The following is a 17330-nucleotide window of genomic DNA, read 5'->3' as shown; positions in this document are numbered from 1 at the left end:
GATCGTGATAGGTAGGTTAAGTTGAGCAAATTTGTTATCAAACTACGATTCTCGTTCCCTTGCCACGTGGAATGCTAGTAGTTTTTTTTTTTTTGAAAGGAAATTTAACTACAGAAAAAGCTAGATTTTCCGATGTTAGAAGGAAGCGTCGGGAAATCTTTGTTCGGTGCCAAACTTTGCCGACGCTAGTAAAGCTAGACCTAAGACGACGCTTAAAAGCGTCGCCGAAGGTCTGGACCTAAGACGACGCTTATAAGCGTCGTCGGAGACCAAATCCCTTCACAATCTCGATTGATGCCCTAGCTACACCCTATGCCGACTCAATCCCTTAAAATCTCTCCTCTCCTCTCCTCCTCTCATACCCCTGCGCCGACCTCAATCCCTTAAAATCTCTCCTCTCCTCTCCTCTCCTCCTCTCATCGTTAGATCTCTTCCCTCTCAATCCCAGCCGCCATACCCGACTCCTCCCTCCTCAAGCTCTCCCTCTTCGTCGCTGTGACCCCGCCGACCCTCCAGCCGCCCGCTTCCCCCATAGCTTCGCCGACGGCGCCATCAACCTCGGCAACTCCGTCAGGAAGAGGGCGTACTTTGGCGACGGCTTCGAGGTCATCACTGGGGCCATCCACAGGGTTCGTGTGGTGCTCTTCGAGATGCCGCCGTCATTGGGGCCTTCCTCCTTTTGGGTGAGCAACCTGTTCTTGTTCTTCGTTCTAGATTTCTTATGATAGTGTTTGGAAAGAAGATTCATCTTTCCTATTAACAGGCCTCTTTCCCTTCCCAGCCTTCTTTGAGCAGAGAAACACCTTCGGTTGCTTCAGAAATGCTTTCTCGATTTGCTCGGCCATGATTGAATCAGGCGGAGGAGGGCCTTCGAGCGCGGGAAGGAGACGCGAGCAGCGGCGGTGGTTGTAGCGGGAGAGAGGCGGCAAGAAGGAGACTCTGGTGTTGCAGCCTCCTGAGTAATCCATGGTGAGTTAAGGTTCTTGTGGTTTCTTGATAACAATCACATGGTGAGTTGCAGCCTCCCGAACCCACTTTCCTGGCTTCGACGTCGAGGTTAGGGCAGCCGTTGAGGGATCGAGCTCCGGCTCGTCTTCGTCCTCGCCGGCGGCTCGTCTTCTGAAGAAAATTATTTTTTTAAAAAAAATTTGAGGCTTTTAGCAACGCTTTTAAGCGTCGCTAAAAACCGATCTTTTACAACGCTTTCCCAAAGCATCGGAAAAATTTTTTCCCACTCAGGTATCGCCGACGCTTCGGCGACGCTTTTGATAGCGTCGGACGAACCTTTACCGACACTTATAAGCGTCGGGAAAGACTTTAAAAAGCGTCGCTAAGTCTCATTTTTCTTGTAGTGTTAAGGGGAAGGGAGAGGAACGTCAGTATATCTATTGACAAAAATTTCATCTTAATCTACATGATCTACTCCAAATTTGATTATATATGTCAAACGCACAGCTAGCCAGATAGAGGTACTCTTAAAACCAAAGTTCACTAGAATAAGGATTTATTACCTACAAGTAGAGGAAATGCTGGTAGCTCGAGTGGCTCCTCGGGTGCACCTACCAAACCCAGCTTACCATGAGACTTCAAGAGCTCCATCAAGGGCAACAGAGAATGTTTCGCCGAGGCTGTGTCAGGATACCATTCATGGTACGTGCGGCAGCCTACGCGCATGTAACAGAAGGGGGAAAACCATCCATAGTTGGCAAATGAAAATTATTAATAAGCTCAAGATGAAGCCAACTAGATCCTACTCAAGTTTGCGAGTCAGAAAAGGTGGCGAAAAGGTTCACTGACACAAAATAGATAATAATAATAAGAAGTTCTCAAGACAAATATTTTGCAGAAAGAAATTAGTGTCAGAAAAAAAAAGCTATTATGTTCGAGCAACTAAAGACCTGACCAATAATAATTAATCTGGATCTAATCTGGACCTATCACAAATATTCCGTACCTTCATTTGCTCAGCATTGCGACTAACAAGAAATGCATCTGCTCCGAGATGCTCGATTGCTTTCGTCTCCTTGCTCGGCGACGTGCTGATGACCGTGACCTTGGCCCCAAAAGCCTTGGCGAACTTCACGGCCAGATGGCCAAGCCCGCCAAGCCCAACCACACCCAAGTGCGTCCCGGGCTCAGCGAGCCCGTAGTACCACATGGGGCTGTGAACGGTGATTCCGGCGCACAAAAGCGGCACGCAGGCATCCTTGGGCAAACCGTCGGGAAAACGCAGAACATAGTGCTCCTCGACGACGATCCTCTCGGAGTATCCACCGTAAGTTACCGCGCCATCGTGGTAGATGTTGCTATATGTGAGAATGGTTTTGGGACAGTAGCTTCCCATCCCCTCTTGCAATCGTCGCATTCGTCACAGCCGACGCCTACGACGTCGCCCACCCGGAATTTCTGCACCATGCTGCCGACTTCCGTCACATATAATACCCTAATTTTTGCTTTTTGCAAGATTGAAAAGTTAACTGTGGCAGAGCACTTTCTTAGGCAAATTGAGCTTAATGGAATAAATCCAACAGTAGTGATCTACGCCACTCTTATGGATGCCTTTGTTGGAGCTGAAAATACTGATTTAATGTTAAGAAAGTTCAACGAAATGATTGAGAAAGCAATCATGCCCAATGTTATTACATACAGTGTAGTCATGAAGGGGCTCTGTAAGCAAGGGAGGCTACAAAAGGCTATTGACATTCTCAAGGATATGCATATATCAGGTATATGTGCTGATCAAATTACATATAATACACTTATGCATGGATTTTGTGAAGTGCAAAATATAGAAATGGCTTTTTGCATACATGACGAAATGTTACGACACAATCTTATGCCTACCCCTGTAACATATAACCTTCTTATTAATATCCTTTGCTTGAAAGACAAAGTAGACTGTGCTGAAAAGTTTCTAGATTCTCTTCTAGATAAGGATGTCAGGTTGAGGAAATTTGCTTATACCACAATAGTCAAAGCACAATGTGCAAAACGAATGCCGGATAAAGCCATTATGCTCTTTAACAGAATTATAAGATCTGGGTTTGAAGTTTCAATCAAAGATTTCAGTGCAGCAATCAATCGATTTTGCAAAAGAAATTTTGTAAATGAAGCAACAATGTTTCTAAAGATGATGTTGTATGTTGGCATATAACCAGATGAGGAGTTGTGTACTGTTATATGTAGTGCTTTCATCAAGAAAAATGAGCTGCAGTCATTATTTGCGTTGCAAGCTATGATTGTCAAAATATACTACGGGCACACATATGTTTTATAACAGATGCATACAACCCTATTTTAGATTAATCTAAATTCCTTGTCTTTTCATGCTAAATATTTGGTTACTTCGTCATTTACTAGATGCCCGGCAATTAGCCTTTTCCAAGCGGAAAGGTCCCGTAAAAATCAAAATACTGATGCAAGTACACACAAAGAAGGGGGGAAAACCACCTAAGATGATAGGTGTTGTAAGAAAAGAAATTAGTCTGTTGTATTTTACGTATCTTGTATTTGCATTTTGATATGCCCTGTGCGTTGCAGTCAATAGCTATACTTTAGCTCCATTGGGGCTTTCTTTTCAGGAGGTCTACGTTTCAAATCCTAGGTATTGCTTAGAAAAATTAAAAGTAATAGCTACACTTAAACAACTTAGTTATGTCTGCTTCTCTTTAGGGTCTGGTTTGACGCCATCTCTTTGTGAATTGCTGCAGAATAACTTCAGAGACTGGGATTCTTGCAGTATAGTATGGGACGTCTTGGCAAATGTTTATTCTCGATTGGAAATGATTCATGATGCCCTTTGTGTTCTCAGCAAGATGGACAACCCGAACATGCAAGCTTCAATATCCACTTATGACAGTTTGATGTACAATTTAAGACATACAGATATGGTCTGGGGCATCTACAAAGAAATCAGAGCCCGTGGGGTTACTCATAGTGAATACACTTATGACATCCTCATTGACAGTCTTTGCAAGCAGCAGAGGTTGCAGGATGCCATATCCTTCTTCCAAGACATGCAGGGTCGAAAAGAGGTCAAACCTTGCATTGTCACTTTCAACACCCTCATGTCTTTAGCTCAGTTGGGGCTTTCCTTTCAGGAGGTCCACGTTTCAAATCCTAGAAATTATTCAGAAAAATTAAAAGTAGTAGCTACACTTAAACAACTTAGTTATGTCTGCTTCTCTTTAGGGTCTGGTTCGGCGCCATCCCTTTGTGAATTGCTGCAGAATAATTTCAGAGACTCGGAGTCTACCCTCAGTGTGATTAGAGCCTGCTATCTTAGTTGCAGAACTACCAGATACTAATAAATTTTGTCACAGTAAGACTTGGAAAAACTCCACATGCTGTACCCCTAAACTGAAGGTCCTTCAGGAAAATGAGATCACAATGGCAGGGGTCGCATTCAAACAGTGGTGGGCAGCAGCTTGCAAATCGTCCGCAGCAGGAGAGAGACCGTAAGCTGCAGTATGTATACCTATCATCCATATTTTGGACACAATTACATAAATAATCATAAGCAAGGCATGACACCTGTTGTGGTTCAAATTTGACCCGAGGGTGACCACGCCGGTGGAGCTGAGGGAGCTGTCGGTGGTTGGAAGGAAAAGACGGGAGCCACCTCCTGCACGACGGCCGCGGATCTGCACAAAACCTCACCGGTGTTTCCGGTGAGGACCCTCCGACGATTAAGTTAGAGTGGGGTAAAATTGGTCCAGCCAAAAGTTCCTTAGAAGTTATATGACCGAGCTATTTATAGTCTCGGTGGAGTGGCCCAGGTGGCAGAGGCACTGTCGGCCTTCATCATGAGGGCGCATGACTCTGAGCCGGATGGTGCGTAGCTTAGGCAAGCCGGTGGCATGCAATACTGCCCGTTCTTGAGAACGATAGGGTGTTGACAGTTGCATCAGGGCATGGCCGGAGTAGTCAAGGCATAGTCTGACTGCTGAAGGCCGATTATGAAGACATAACACGATAGTGTAGTAAAGTACGGCCACGTAGGTAGGCATAGACCCGCACATGGGTGCGATCGTTGGCAAGGCCGAGCTTGTTAAATAGTCGCATCATTCGTTTGACGAGGTCAGCTTGGCGGGTATTGGGAGTAGCTCGGCTTTCCAGGTTCCGAGGCGTGCTCGATGGAGCGCCCCAAGCTCGAGGGTCGGAGCGTACTGCTGGAATAGGCGCCCCGAGCTTGGTTAGGGCGGGTCAGCGAGTGTCTGGAGGCACCCCGAGCTTAGTCGAAGGAGTCGGCGAGTATCTGAAATTGGTAGAGCTTTTGGCGGAGTCCTGAAGACGGGCTGGCCCTGGGCCGAAGTGAAGATTCAGCCGATTGTCGTTGACGTTTACTTGGCCGAAACTGGATGGTCTTTTAGTTGTAGGCTGGACGATCCATTTTCCCTTCTATCAACAATATAAGACACTGAAATAAAGCTAAGAGAACCAGGCATATGGTAGAGTATGACAAGCAGTCTAGACTGGGCATCATAAAACATGATGTGGATGTCAAAGATAGAGGTCCAAAATATAAGGTGTATCAGCACCCATGATCATATCCATGACATGAATACGTAAAAGTCACATAACAGAGCACCACCATCACCAGTGTGAAGCAAACATAACATCCAATTAATAAATCCGGAATCCAGATCAAGTAAGAAGAACTCGCTAGTCCATGTTCAGAGGCCGGTGGGATCAATCATCAGGCTTTTTGGGGCAACGAGGGGGAGGGATCATGAAATGATAGAGCAAATATCCACTCTAGTACAAGCTTAGACTGCACCTGCATGAAAGTTTTAAAGTGGAATTCGAAGAATAAAAACGAGATGGAACTTCTTCTACTAACAAAGCCCATCTATCCCGTAACTTAAAAGAAAAAAAAAAAGAGAGAAGAAAATACACGAAGCATTGTGTGTGAGGAAGTCTGCTCATATCCCTTTCTTCTTCCTCACCAATTTATCCTTCTCTTTCTATCTTTCTTTTTCCTCTCTTATTTGCTAAATGTGTATCATGTGGACATAGACTGTGTATTGATGAATGCTATATTCTAAAAACTATATATTCGTATTTGTTTGAAGATGTGTGTTGCGTCACTACATGACTTACTTGCTAAGTATGCATCACGTGGTTATAAATTGTATACTAGAGAACACCATACTCTGAAAACTCTGTATCGATTTTCGTGGACGTGTGTGTTGGATTACTGGATACTTTATTTACCAAGAGTGTATTACGTGGCCATGGACTGTATACTGGCGAACACCATATTTTGAAAACTTAAGCATCAATTTGATTAAATGTGTGTATTGAATCGTTAGACTGCGTATTAGTGAATATCATATTTTGAAAATCATATGTACTAGTGCACTGCCGGTTATGTTTTGAAAACATGATACATATATGGCGGGCGAAGAGGTAAGAAGTTTGATGAGGAAGAAGAGAGGGATAATAGATATAGCGGGAGGATGCTGCATGTATTTTTTTCTTATCTTTTTTTGAAATGGCAAAAAAAAAAAAATACACTTTCTGTTGCCAACGACCTGTCGCTGATCAAGTGTACTACCACCTACCACATCAGCTAAATTTCTGGTGGGCGCGTGAACGCATCTCGAAGTCTGAGCTGGACCTCTTATCCCTTCCGTGCGCCAGCGACCAAATCCCTCTTGTTGGCCCGCCCGCTCGCGAAGCCTCTCGTTCCGTCCTCCCTCTTATCCTCCACGCGACCGCTCGCTTATTCGTGCCCATACAAATATTCCATTTATGACCACCACTGGTATTAATCCGATCCGATAAGTGTTCGACGAAAAGCCTACAAGAAATTCTCACCCTGCCTTTTCTCCCTTTCCCCGGCTCCAGTCCATCGAAGCCCTTCTATTGCCCGCCAACGGTTCCCACACAAAGAGAGGATCTTGAGAGATCAAGACAAGGAATCCGAGAGAGAGATTATTTGATCGGAATCGGGATGCCAACGGCGGCGACCATCCCCACCACCGCCCTCGTCTCCGCCCTCCTCTGGCGTCACCACGCCGCCGCCCCTCTCCCCTCGCCTTCCCCCGTCGCCCCCGCCCGCCCCGCGATCGGCGTCCCCCGGCGCCCGGCGGCGTTATTCCGGAGGAGAATCTCTTGCCAGGTCGCCATCACTACCGACGCTTCTTCCTCCTCGTCGCCGTCGGTGGCGGAGGAGGAGGCGGAGGCGTTGGCCAAGATCGGGCGGAGGGTCCGGGTGAAGGTGCCGCTGAAGGTCTACCACGTCCTCAAGGCCCCCGAGCTGGATTTGGAGGGGATGGAGGGGGAGATCAAGCAGTACGTGGCGTTGTGGAAGGGGAAGCGGATCTCCGCCAATCTCCCCTTCAAGGTCGAATTCCACGTCGCCGTCGAGGGCCAGCCGAAGCCCGTCAAGTTCTTCGCCCACCTCAAGGAGGACGAGTTCGAGTACCTTCCGTCATCCGATTGAGCTAAGTTGTGTAATTTGATGTAAAGATTCCAAATTTCAGAGAGTCTTTTGGAATTCGGTTATGGGGCAAGCTGTGTTTATGGATGGAATTATTGAGTATCCATCTCCTTCTTTTCCTCCCCAAGACCTTCTATTATACCGTAATAGCAACATGATGGTTGTAAATTAATTAATAAATAGATGGGGAGGGAAGAAGGCACTTTATAGTTCTGCCTCCAAGTAAGTTTCTTGTCATTGCTCCCTTCTGTTTCTGCTGTTGTTGTCAATTTGGGTAACTGTTTGAAACAAGATGACTGAGTTTTGTTGTATAATCAGATATAGACCTTTAAAGGAATATGTTTCTTCCCTTTCTGATTGAATTGATACGGTGATTATATTCGTTTTTGATTGTATTACCTGATCTTGCTTACTTTTAAAGCGAAAAAGGCTGTTACATCGAAGTTCATAAGGATTTCAGTGATCTCTTGAGTCTTTGAATGTGTGGATTTTGATATCCATATAAATATTGACTGGAATTTTGATGCATTAAGTTATAAAATTTGTCAGAAGAATATGGCTTTTTGCTTCTGATATAGTTGAATGGAAATGAGATTCACATGGCAGTACAGTACATGGAAATGGGGTGTTGAATGGAGTTAATGGACCATTGAGTCCTTGCTAGTTTCCTGGTTGCTGATAATATTGCCTGGGGTTAGATGAGAAAAGTTCCTTTAGAACTGGATCTTATATAATCATGTCTGGTTTGATTTTTGAGGTTGGTCTGTGGCATGCCTTATTCAAATCCAAGGTATCAATTAAAACCTTTTGAAAATGATTTTTTTTTTTTTTTTGTAAATTGTGGCCTCTGACAAATTGTGTATGAATGAACATTGACAAAATCTCTGTGTGTGTGTTTCTATTGAATGCCCTTTTGCTACCTCACTCAAAAGAGAAAAAAAGAGTGCCCTTTTGCTAAACAGTTAGCTGTAACTTCATTATTCTATTCATTTCATAAGAAGAACTGAAGAAGTATTGCTTATGATGTTAAGTGGGTAATCTTTGAGTCCCTTATAATCTCTTGATTGTTTCTCTTGATTGATTCTTGGTTACTTTTTCCTACCTCTAGGAATTGCGAGTTCTTTTTCTTTTTTGGCATATTTATAACCTTGTTAATGACCTTTCTTTTATCAGAGGCAAAATTTTCAATCTTTTTGATGGGAAGAGGCCCTTTTCACAAGTGCTGTTGTTCTATATTCTGCATTACATTATTTGGAAGCTTCGTTTAGTGTAAATTTTGCGTTCTTTTTGTTGGTAGCAAGTGGAAAGAATTTGTAAGAAGTCATGATGTTTTACCTAGATGAGCTCGATGATGATTATCCTAATGGCTGGAACGACTGTCGTGCTTGGGTTATAATGGTAAATGCTGGCTATAGATAGTTCTTTTGCTTGTAGCCTGTCATATTGCACTATGCGGCTACATATTTGATGTATGGAGCTTCATTTTTTGGTATCATGCGTCTGGATCACCTGTTCTCATTGCGCTGCTGCATTCTTTATGTTGTTACCAAGTTCACAAGAAGTCTTATTGTTAAGCTCTTACTTATTGTGATGCCTTACGGATTTCTTTTAATGCATGCTGGTTTCAAGAATTTAGTATTTCTGTTTTCTGTGCTGCTGTCTGGTGCATTCTCTTTCTCTGAATTATTTTCTGTGCCTTTTACTTTATAGGTATTTTTATGCTGAATAAGATTCCTATATTTTGTGTCAGCAAACTTTTTTCCTAAATGTTTTTAAAAGTTAGGTCCCAAGAAAACTCTTTTGGACTTGTCTATGAGGTTGTTAGCCAAATTTCCTAAGCCAACTTCCCCAAAACTCATTTAAATAATATGCTATTTGTCTAGTAAATTCTCTCACCCATGTTCTCTTTAAAGAATGACTATACAAGAGTATGCAAACTAAAATGTGGAGTATATTTATCAAACATATAGCAAACAAGCAATGTTGAATAATGGAATCACAACCATGCATCAAATGCTTTTTCATATATACCATGCTTAGTCAGTTTAATGAGCTTAATGTAGATACTTGAGTCATAATACTATGATCCTGGATATTATTCATGTGACGTAAAATCAATTAGCAAGTTCAAAAAATTGAGCAAATAGTTTTTAAAGGCATATTTTATGATCAAATCTTGAATTTACACGTCAAAGTGTAGTTATTTCTCATTATATTCCCAACATTTTTTTTTGTTCAGGGCCTTAGGGTGTTTTATTCTGATATAGTGAAGTTTTTTTTTTTATTTAAGTCAATAAACAAATGTAATGAGCTATAGATTATATAAATTATATATGTGTGTTTTGCAAGATGAGACATCTATTAATATGGTCTTCAACCCATTAGGAGTAGCCTCATGGATTTACTTATTTTATTGTGATTTGATGGTACTATGAAGGGCATTAGTAAAAATATTTACTTGCTTGTTTATTATATCATGGTCTGGTTCATGGACTAAAGTATTATAGTATAGCAATTTATACTAGTTGTACCTTAATGATAATGCACTAATACAATAGTACTACTATGCCTCGTAGCAATGTTTTAGATCCTAGCTGGATGGGGTGTGTTTTGGCTGGCCCATCCCATTTCTGAGAAAACGAGACCAGGATGAAGGCAGGACTCCAAAACCCATCTGCACAAGGAAAGAAGAAGAAAGAGGAAAGAAAAGAAGAAGGAAGAAATGAAAGAAAGAAGAAGAATAAGGAAAAGAAAGAACGGTAGAAAATGAGAAGAAAAGGAAGGAAGGAAAGAAGGAAGAAGGGGAAGAAAGAAGAAGAAAATGAAAGAAATAAAGGAAGGAAGAAGAAAAGAAAAAAGGAAGGAAAGAAGAAAATAAAGAAAGAAGAAAAAGAAGCAAACAACAAAGAAACGAAGGAAAGAGAAGGGGAGAGAGATAGAGGATATCTACTAGTATGCTCGACTGGGACAGCCATAGGGATGGGGCCGGATAGCAGGGCTGCCTGTTTCATGGAGAAATCGGTTCATTGCTGTGCCATAGGATTTAAAACTTTGCCTCTTAGTGCCAAACTGTACCAACAAGTGATACTACGTCTCACTTTTTCTGTGTTGGCACTGACAGGTATACCATGTGTTGGTATGGTACCATAGCATACTAGTGTGTATTGTATCACAAGGTACTAATGCAAAGATCTTGTTCTGAGTTAAGTACCTTTGTTTCAAAAAATTTATCATGCTATTAGCTTATCGAGCATTCTCTATCTTCATTAGGAACTAGGACTTCATGTAACCTGATTGATTTCCTTTGTCTGGAAAGTTTATTGAGAAATGATTTTGCCGCTTTGATGTAGGTTGGATTCTTCTTTGCCTACTCTATATAAAATTGGAGAAAATGTCCGAGTGATTTGTCTGTAAAATTCTAGAACTGCTGAAACCCATTAGGTATTGCCTCATGAATCTTAATTTTGTTCAGTTTGAAGAAGATATATTATTTTTAATATGGTAGTGTATGGATCTTTCATCATTTGTTTAAGCTTATACTTCTTGATGTTTGAATTACATTGGCAACCTTTGTTAATGAGTTGCCTCTCTTATCCTGTCCATTCAGTCTGTTTACATCCGGTTCAGTGACTTAGCTATATTGGCCTTATATTATTGTGCCTTTGTAAGTGAAGAACTTTTAGAAATACTAATCTTTATGAGGCCTCAACAATCTAATCTGTGATCAACACTGGACCAAGGACTTGCTAAACAAGGGAAACCCTGATACCTACAAGAAAATAGATGCGTCAAAAATTTGTATCTGTTAGAAGTTACAGAGAAAAGTTGTCTTTTTTGGTAAACTATTTGTTTTCCTTGCTGGAATAAAAATAAAAAGAATACACTAGTAAAAATCAGAAGGGAGTATCCAACTTGGTAAACTATTTGTTTTCCTTGTTGCAATAAAAATAAAAAGAATACACTAGTAAAAATCACAAGGGAGTATCCAACATGGAGTCTGCGAAGCAGGATAAGTGTCTTGTTTTCAAATTGAAAATGATATAACAAATTAAAAAGAAACGGTAGAGAGATGAAGCAAAGTGACAGTGGAAAGTGATTATCATGATATCATCCCAAGGTTTCTTGGTCATGAGAACATAGATTAGGGGGAAATATTCAACAATTCAGTGGCTCCTAGGTCAACGGCCTTGTTTTGAAACTGGCCCCATTGCCTAGTTTAAGTCCACATCTCTATTCCTGCAAATTAGCATCTTAATGAACAAGGAATGCTGCTCCAATCTGCTGTCCATCTTTGTGTAGCACTGGATGTTGGCAAGCAGCATAAGTCCTTTAGTAAAGTTTGTTAGAGAAGATGTGAGTATTGTTTAGAAAGATTACAGTTTTCACCTGTCAGGCCATAGAGTAGATCTAGTGAAACTTGATTTTACCAGGGTTTCAATCCCTTGAGTAGTTTCAGTTTTGGCAGTTTCTCTGAGTTCAGTTAAAAGTTAGAAAAATCTCAAAATGAAAACTAGAAAAATAAAAAATCCAGTTATTTGACATTATTTAATCGTGTTTTGCTATTTTTGATCATAGTTTGTATATTTTGGGTAATCTCAAGTTGATAATAAACTGTATGGATGCTTAATATGTTATGCTAAACATTTTATTTGCTATAAACTGTATGCTGTTTTAATGTATCGTGTTCTCCTACAATTTTTTTCCGACTTCTTTTAAATTTTCTACGCTTTTGTCTATTTTTGAGATTTAATGTATGCGAAACATTAGGTTCCATGCTGCTTTTCTTAAGGAGATTGGTAGCTTCATTCGTGAGAACAGGACTAAAGTCCCTTGCTATAGGCATCAATCTTTGCGAAAAGCTAGGCTGGAAACCCGTCGCAAGCTTTCGCTTTCCCTCTTTTTTTGTTAAGGGAAACTAAACTCGGAGTTTATCAGTTTCTTGGAGAGGGATGCGGTTAAGGTTGTTGCATACGATCTAAGTTGAGTATTCAATTAGATTCGGCGATCGCATCAAGATAAAATGAAACTTTTCTTCTATTTAGTTATCCTCCATGGCAATACCTAACAAGTTAGGGAGTTACTATTTTCTCCTACTAGACATTTTCCAAATTCTATCCTGTTTCACCTCATAGTCTGCATAACACCTTCCTAACCACCAAATTCTAGATGCATAAACAAACCCCCGTCATAAATATAGCGATCAGAATAAAACATGAACTTATATGGATTTACTTTTATATTTCCAAATATGCAAGGACCAAGTCTTGAAACTAATGATTCAAAATTTGGAATGCGTAAGACAGTTACATAGAACTCCCAGTCAGTCATACATACATAAGACCACAACTTATTATAGGAACATCTGGTTTTGCCGACGCTTTTTAATGGATTTGCCAATGCGAAAAAGCGCTGCGAGTCAGATTTCTGGCGCTTTTTAAAGCGTCGTAAAAACATTGACAATGCTACCATGGAAAAATAATTTTACAACGCTTCAGAGGCCCTTTCTTGTCATAAATATTCATGACCAAGATGCTAACTATATAATTTTTGCCTGTGCGGACATCATCAAGGATGCCAACAGCCAACTATAGAGTGTTGAGGAGGAAAAATTGTAGAGATTTAACTCCCAGGTTACCTTATTGTATGGGCACTTTACATGAATTTCTTTATCTGTTGAAAATTGAAACTATTCTGTACAGTGTAGCAGATGACTCAGGTGCATGCGCTCTTGCTGAAACTCACTGTGGCAAAATAAGACAAAAAACTAGCCATGGATTCTGCATGTCCTTTTCTTAGGTGCATATAGATCCTAAGAGATAAATAACACTTGATCTTTCATGCATAACTTTCAAAATCTAAAATAGATGTTGCCATCATTTTTTATAATTATCCTTTTAGATAGTCCCTTTTTGTTGAAAAGCTGTATCATTAAGCATCTCAACGCTAATCTTTGGCCCAAAACCTCTTCCTGTTAATTGAATGACTCCTTGTTAAGCAAACAGAAAATTTTCAATTATAGTTTCTAATTCAGCAGTAAGACCCGGCTATATTGGCTCGAAAAAATTTCTGTGCATAATGACTGATATGCTGCTGCTGAAAGCATATTTCATGTTTATTGCTTTCCTTGGAAAGCATATTTTTGAAGAGTGGTGGTACATAATCCACATGTAAGAAGTATAGAACTCTGCCAACCAAGTAGGATATCTCAGGACAAGAGAGAATCAAGTTAAACTTTTAGGCTGGGTAATCCGCCAACGTTTGTCCTCAGAAAGCCTGAAACTTGATTACTTGCAACTCCAAGGATGTTGAAGAACCTCAAAAGTTGGAAGGATAAACTCGCAAACATTGAATTTAGCACATCATCGAGCTTAGCTTCATTTTCCCGACTTTTGCACCTGTCTGTGCAACAAAGATTTGGCATCAAGGATACCATGGGGAATTAAGACTCGGGATAATATCAAGGGTAATTACTTATGGATTCTTACAGCAAAAGACACTTTCTGGAGTGTTAGAAGTAAGATTCACCATTTCAGTACTGGGCCCCGTATCGATACCATTTTGTTACCATATCGGTACGTTTGGTACTAGGGCCGGTTTGGTGTATGAGCACTTAATACCCCTCTGTATCGATATAATACGATTGGTATACGTTGGCACCGACTGCTATGTCAAACCATAGTTAGAAATGAGTCTCCCTAAAGAAAACTTTTGTCAAAAGCACGGACAGGGCAGATCTTTAATTGTTGCCTGTTGACAGTGTACTTGCTACCAAATAACTTGGATTTCCAATCCTAAAGTTTGTTCAAGAAAATTTCTTAACATAAATTTCGTGCACAAGTCATGAAATCTTGAATAATTTTTCCTGTTGAGGCTTTGAAAAGGCTTTTTTTGGTGGACATGGCCCTTGATAGGAATGAATGGCTAAGAATATTTAAAATTATAGTTTACATACAAAAGAGGCGTTGACAGAATGATTGCGGCAGAGTGATGTTTTCCTAGTAAGCAGAGATGATATCGCTCATCAAGAGGATGACATGAAAACTGTAGAGAGTTCTTGAAGTTTATCAAATCCAAATTCTAACTGGAAAAAAATAGAGCACTATTACATGTTTACAATAGGATGAAACAATGGGATAGAAGATAGATTTTTGATTATATATTTTGCCTAAATCTTTAAGTCAAATATTTTGCAGTAGGTTTCCTATGAAACCTCTTATTTACATGCAACATGCAATGCATGAGCACTGACTTTAAGCAGAAAGTGATATTGCAACTTGCAAGTCAAACATCCAAAGGTCATATAGAGTATCTAGCTAATTAAATATTTTTTTTCTTTACTTCTTGAAGATCATCACTGATATATGAAATGAAAAAAAAAAAAGAATTCTAGAGCTTGCATTTCATTTATCCACTTACTCCATTCCTTTTAACTTTCTTATAATTTGATTCTTTTATCTTATGGAAATCAGACAGATTACTCGGCTGGTTCATGATTTTCCCTTTTTTGAATGGTTCATGGTGTAATTTGGAATTTAAAGAGGGGAAGGAATTTTCTTATACCTACTCATTCTTCTCACTGGGAATAGACTCCCTTTGGTGAACTCGATGCTTATTTGCCTTGCTACTTCATGCCTGCTTTCCTTTTACTTCGTTGGCCGAGGAAGAAGATTGACCCTATAGGAGTCCTTTGGAAAGGAAGAGGTACTATTAAGTTGACCATTGCTTGGCCAGTTGGAATCTTGTTTGCCGGCCAAAAATGGAGGCTTAGGAGTAAGGGATCTGTGAACTTTTAATGAATCTCTGTTGATCAAATGGTGGTGGAAGTTTCTGCAGGAAAGAAGATTGATTTGGAAAATTAGCATCAAATGTTGATACTATTGGAGGAGGAAGTTTGGCTGTGCTCGTATCTTCAAAAGCAATTAGAGAAAGGTAGGAGATGGATCTGAAACATTCTTTTGGAAAGATTGTTGGTTGGGTGAGCATCCTTTAGCTGATCTGCTCTTATGACTCTTATCCTGAAAGAGAACCAAGAGAGTGTAGCAGATTGGTAATGGATTACCTTTGATTTGGTCCAAGTACTGTAGGGAGGAAGAGGAAACTTTCAATTTGTTTCAGATTTTACAACTGATGTGTCACCCCCCAAAATCTCATCCAAAAAGACTAGCCGAAAAGTATTTTTTGGGTTATTTAGTCCTGTATAAGTACCCAAGATCTCCTCAGTGATTAACTAATATAGGACTAAACACATGCCCGCACGGGTCCTCACGGGTCCTTGTTAGGCTTAGGGTTCAAATCTATGGGTTGAGTTCACTCTGATACCATTTGTAACAACCCAGAACTTCACATAAAAAGGCTAGCCGGAGGTATTTTTTGAAGTTTTGTAGTCTTGTATAAGTACCCAAGATCTTGACGAATAACCGTTGTAGAACTAAACATACGCCCGCACGGGTCCTCACATGATGCCTTCGTGTGAGGAAGCGGATGAAGTGCAGTGGTGCTGGGTAAAGGGAGTCTTTATTTCTAAGAAATTCTTTGATTTCTTTCACCAAGGTGGAACCCTCCCTCCTCTCTTTACATCAATTTCTTGAAGTGTTATACCTGAGAAGATTAGGATCTTCATTTGTCTGTTGGTGAATAATAGGCCGATGAGTTCAGAGAATATGGAAAGAGGGAATAGTCTTTTGTATCTCTTGCAAGTGAACTACCTCTTGCACATAACCTTCAACCCTAAATGGTCATTGGCATTTGCTATTGTTGTATCCAACAAGACTACATATTACTCACCTGATCGGTGGTTGCTCATCCTTTTGTCAATCTTTCTAACTAATATAGGAAAGTTATCATCAATTGATGGAACTTCCATTTCCTTGTTAATCTGAGAGATCAAGTTTCTGTGCAACTTCCTCGTTACTGTCTCCTTTGAAATTAATCTGAGGAAGATACGGGCCAAGTGACTGAATTATCCTTGTCCTTACTATTTGTGGTCATGATCACTGAAGTAATTAACGGTTGCCATTCTTCACATAATCAAGATTTAGTCCATTGAGTTATTTGATCTGTTTTCTCCCTGTACTTTCATTTTCATCATGTTTATTTTAATCCAATAATGATCTTCTAATATTATTAATACTTTTCATGTTTAGTCATTGGATTTAGATAATCATCAAAATATCATCGCCGCCGCCGCTGCCGTCGTCGTCGTCGTTGTCGTCATAATCAAATTATTATCGTTATCATTATTATTATTATTATTATAATTATTATCATTACTGTTATTGCTCTCATTATTATTTATCATGATCATGATCTATATGTTTCTCTTTTGCTATAACCATTGCCTTGCATTTTAGTTTCAATTTAATCCTTTCGATAATTTTCTGTTGTTGTAAGTCTCTTCTTTCTGCATGACTTAAAGTGATAAGTATGAATTTTCTTAAGTTTAGATTTTTTTTTGTTTTCCATTGGTCGTCTGTGTGTTTTGTTTTTTTGCCATTCCCCGTTTAAGAATTTTCGAATTCTCTTATCATTTATCATTATCATCATCATACTTACATGACATTACCTTATTTGCATGGTGCTCTTTTCCATTTGTTTGCTGCTACGCCTTTTCTTTAAGAGTCTACTTGCATATAGCCAGTATACATAGTTCGTTTTGCCTCCATCTCTTATTTATCTATTTTATAAAATAATTTATGTGCCCTTGAAGGTTTTTCTGCAGTCAATGCATGTAACAAGCTGATTCCTTGCAATATGTTGCATTCCTACGCATTGGGTGTTATCTTGATTCTTGTATTTTTTGTATACCAATTTATTTCTAATAATTCAGAACTTATCAAATGAATTTAAAATAATTCAAATAATCACAAAAATCAATGAATTTACT

At 40.0% G+C, this 17330-nt stretch overlaps 2 protein-coding genes and 1 pseudogene across 2 annotated transcripts; 2 read left to right on the top strand and 1 right to left on the bottom strand.

The window, feature by feature from the left end:
- Positions 1-1392: 1392 nt before the first annotated feature.
- On the bottom strand, positions 1393-2562 carry LOC103719282 (annotated as a pseudogene).
- LOC120104939 (pentatricopeptide repeat-containing protein At1g62914, mitochondrial-like) lies at positions 2414-4307 on the top strand. Its single transcript, XM_039116893.1, has 2 exons — positions 2414-2726; positions 3541-4307. Exons 1-2 carry the CDS (start codon positions 2414-2416, stop codon positions 4305-4307), a joined length of 1080 nt encoding a protein of 359 aa, XP_038972821.1.
- Positions 4308-6692: 2385 nt separating this feature from the next.
- LOC103719276 (ferredoxin-thioredoxin reductase, variable chain-like) lies at positions 6693-7809 on the top strand. Its single transcript, XM_008808452.3, has one exon. The coding sequence runs from the start codon at positions 6959-6961 to the stop codon at positions 7448-7450; it is 492 nt and encodes a 163-aa protein (XP_008806674.1). The 5' UTR covers positions 6693-6958; the 3' UTR covers positions 7451-7809.
- Positions 7810-17330: the final 9521 nt, after the last annotated feature.

Source organism: Phoenix dactylifera, unplaced genomic scaffold (assembly GCF_009389715.1).
Source record: "Phoenix dactylifera cultivar Barhee BC4 unplaced genomic scaffold, palm_55x_up_171113_PBpolish2nd_filt_p 000144F, whole genome shotgun sequence".
Classification (NCBI taxonomy): domain Eukaryota; kingdom Viridiplantae; phylum Streptophyta; class Magnoliopsida; order Arecales; family Arecaceae; genus Phoenix; species Phoenix dactylifera.
This window is presented reverse-complemented; position numbering and strand designations above follow the sequence as displayed.

Bases quoted from the DNA above. Each gene is read 5' to 3' on its own strand.
- LOC103719276 (XM_008808452.3), top strand. From the start codon at position 6,959: ATGCCAACGGCGGCGACCATCCCCACCACCGCCCTCGTCTCCGCCCTC.
- LOC120104939 (XM_039116893.1), top strand. From the start codon at position 2,414: ATGCTGCCGACTTCCGTCACATATAATACCCTAATTTTTGCTTTTTGC. The intron at 2,727-3,540 runs GTATATGTGCTG...TGTGCGTTGCAG, and splicing joins CAAGGATATGCATATATCAG to TCAATAGCTATACTTTAGCT.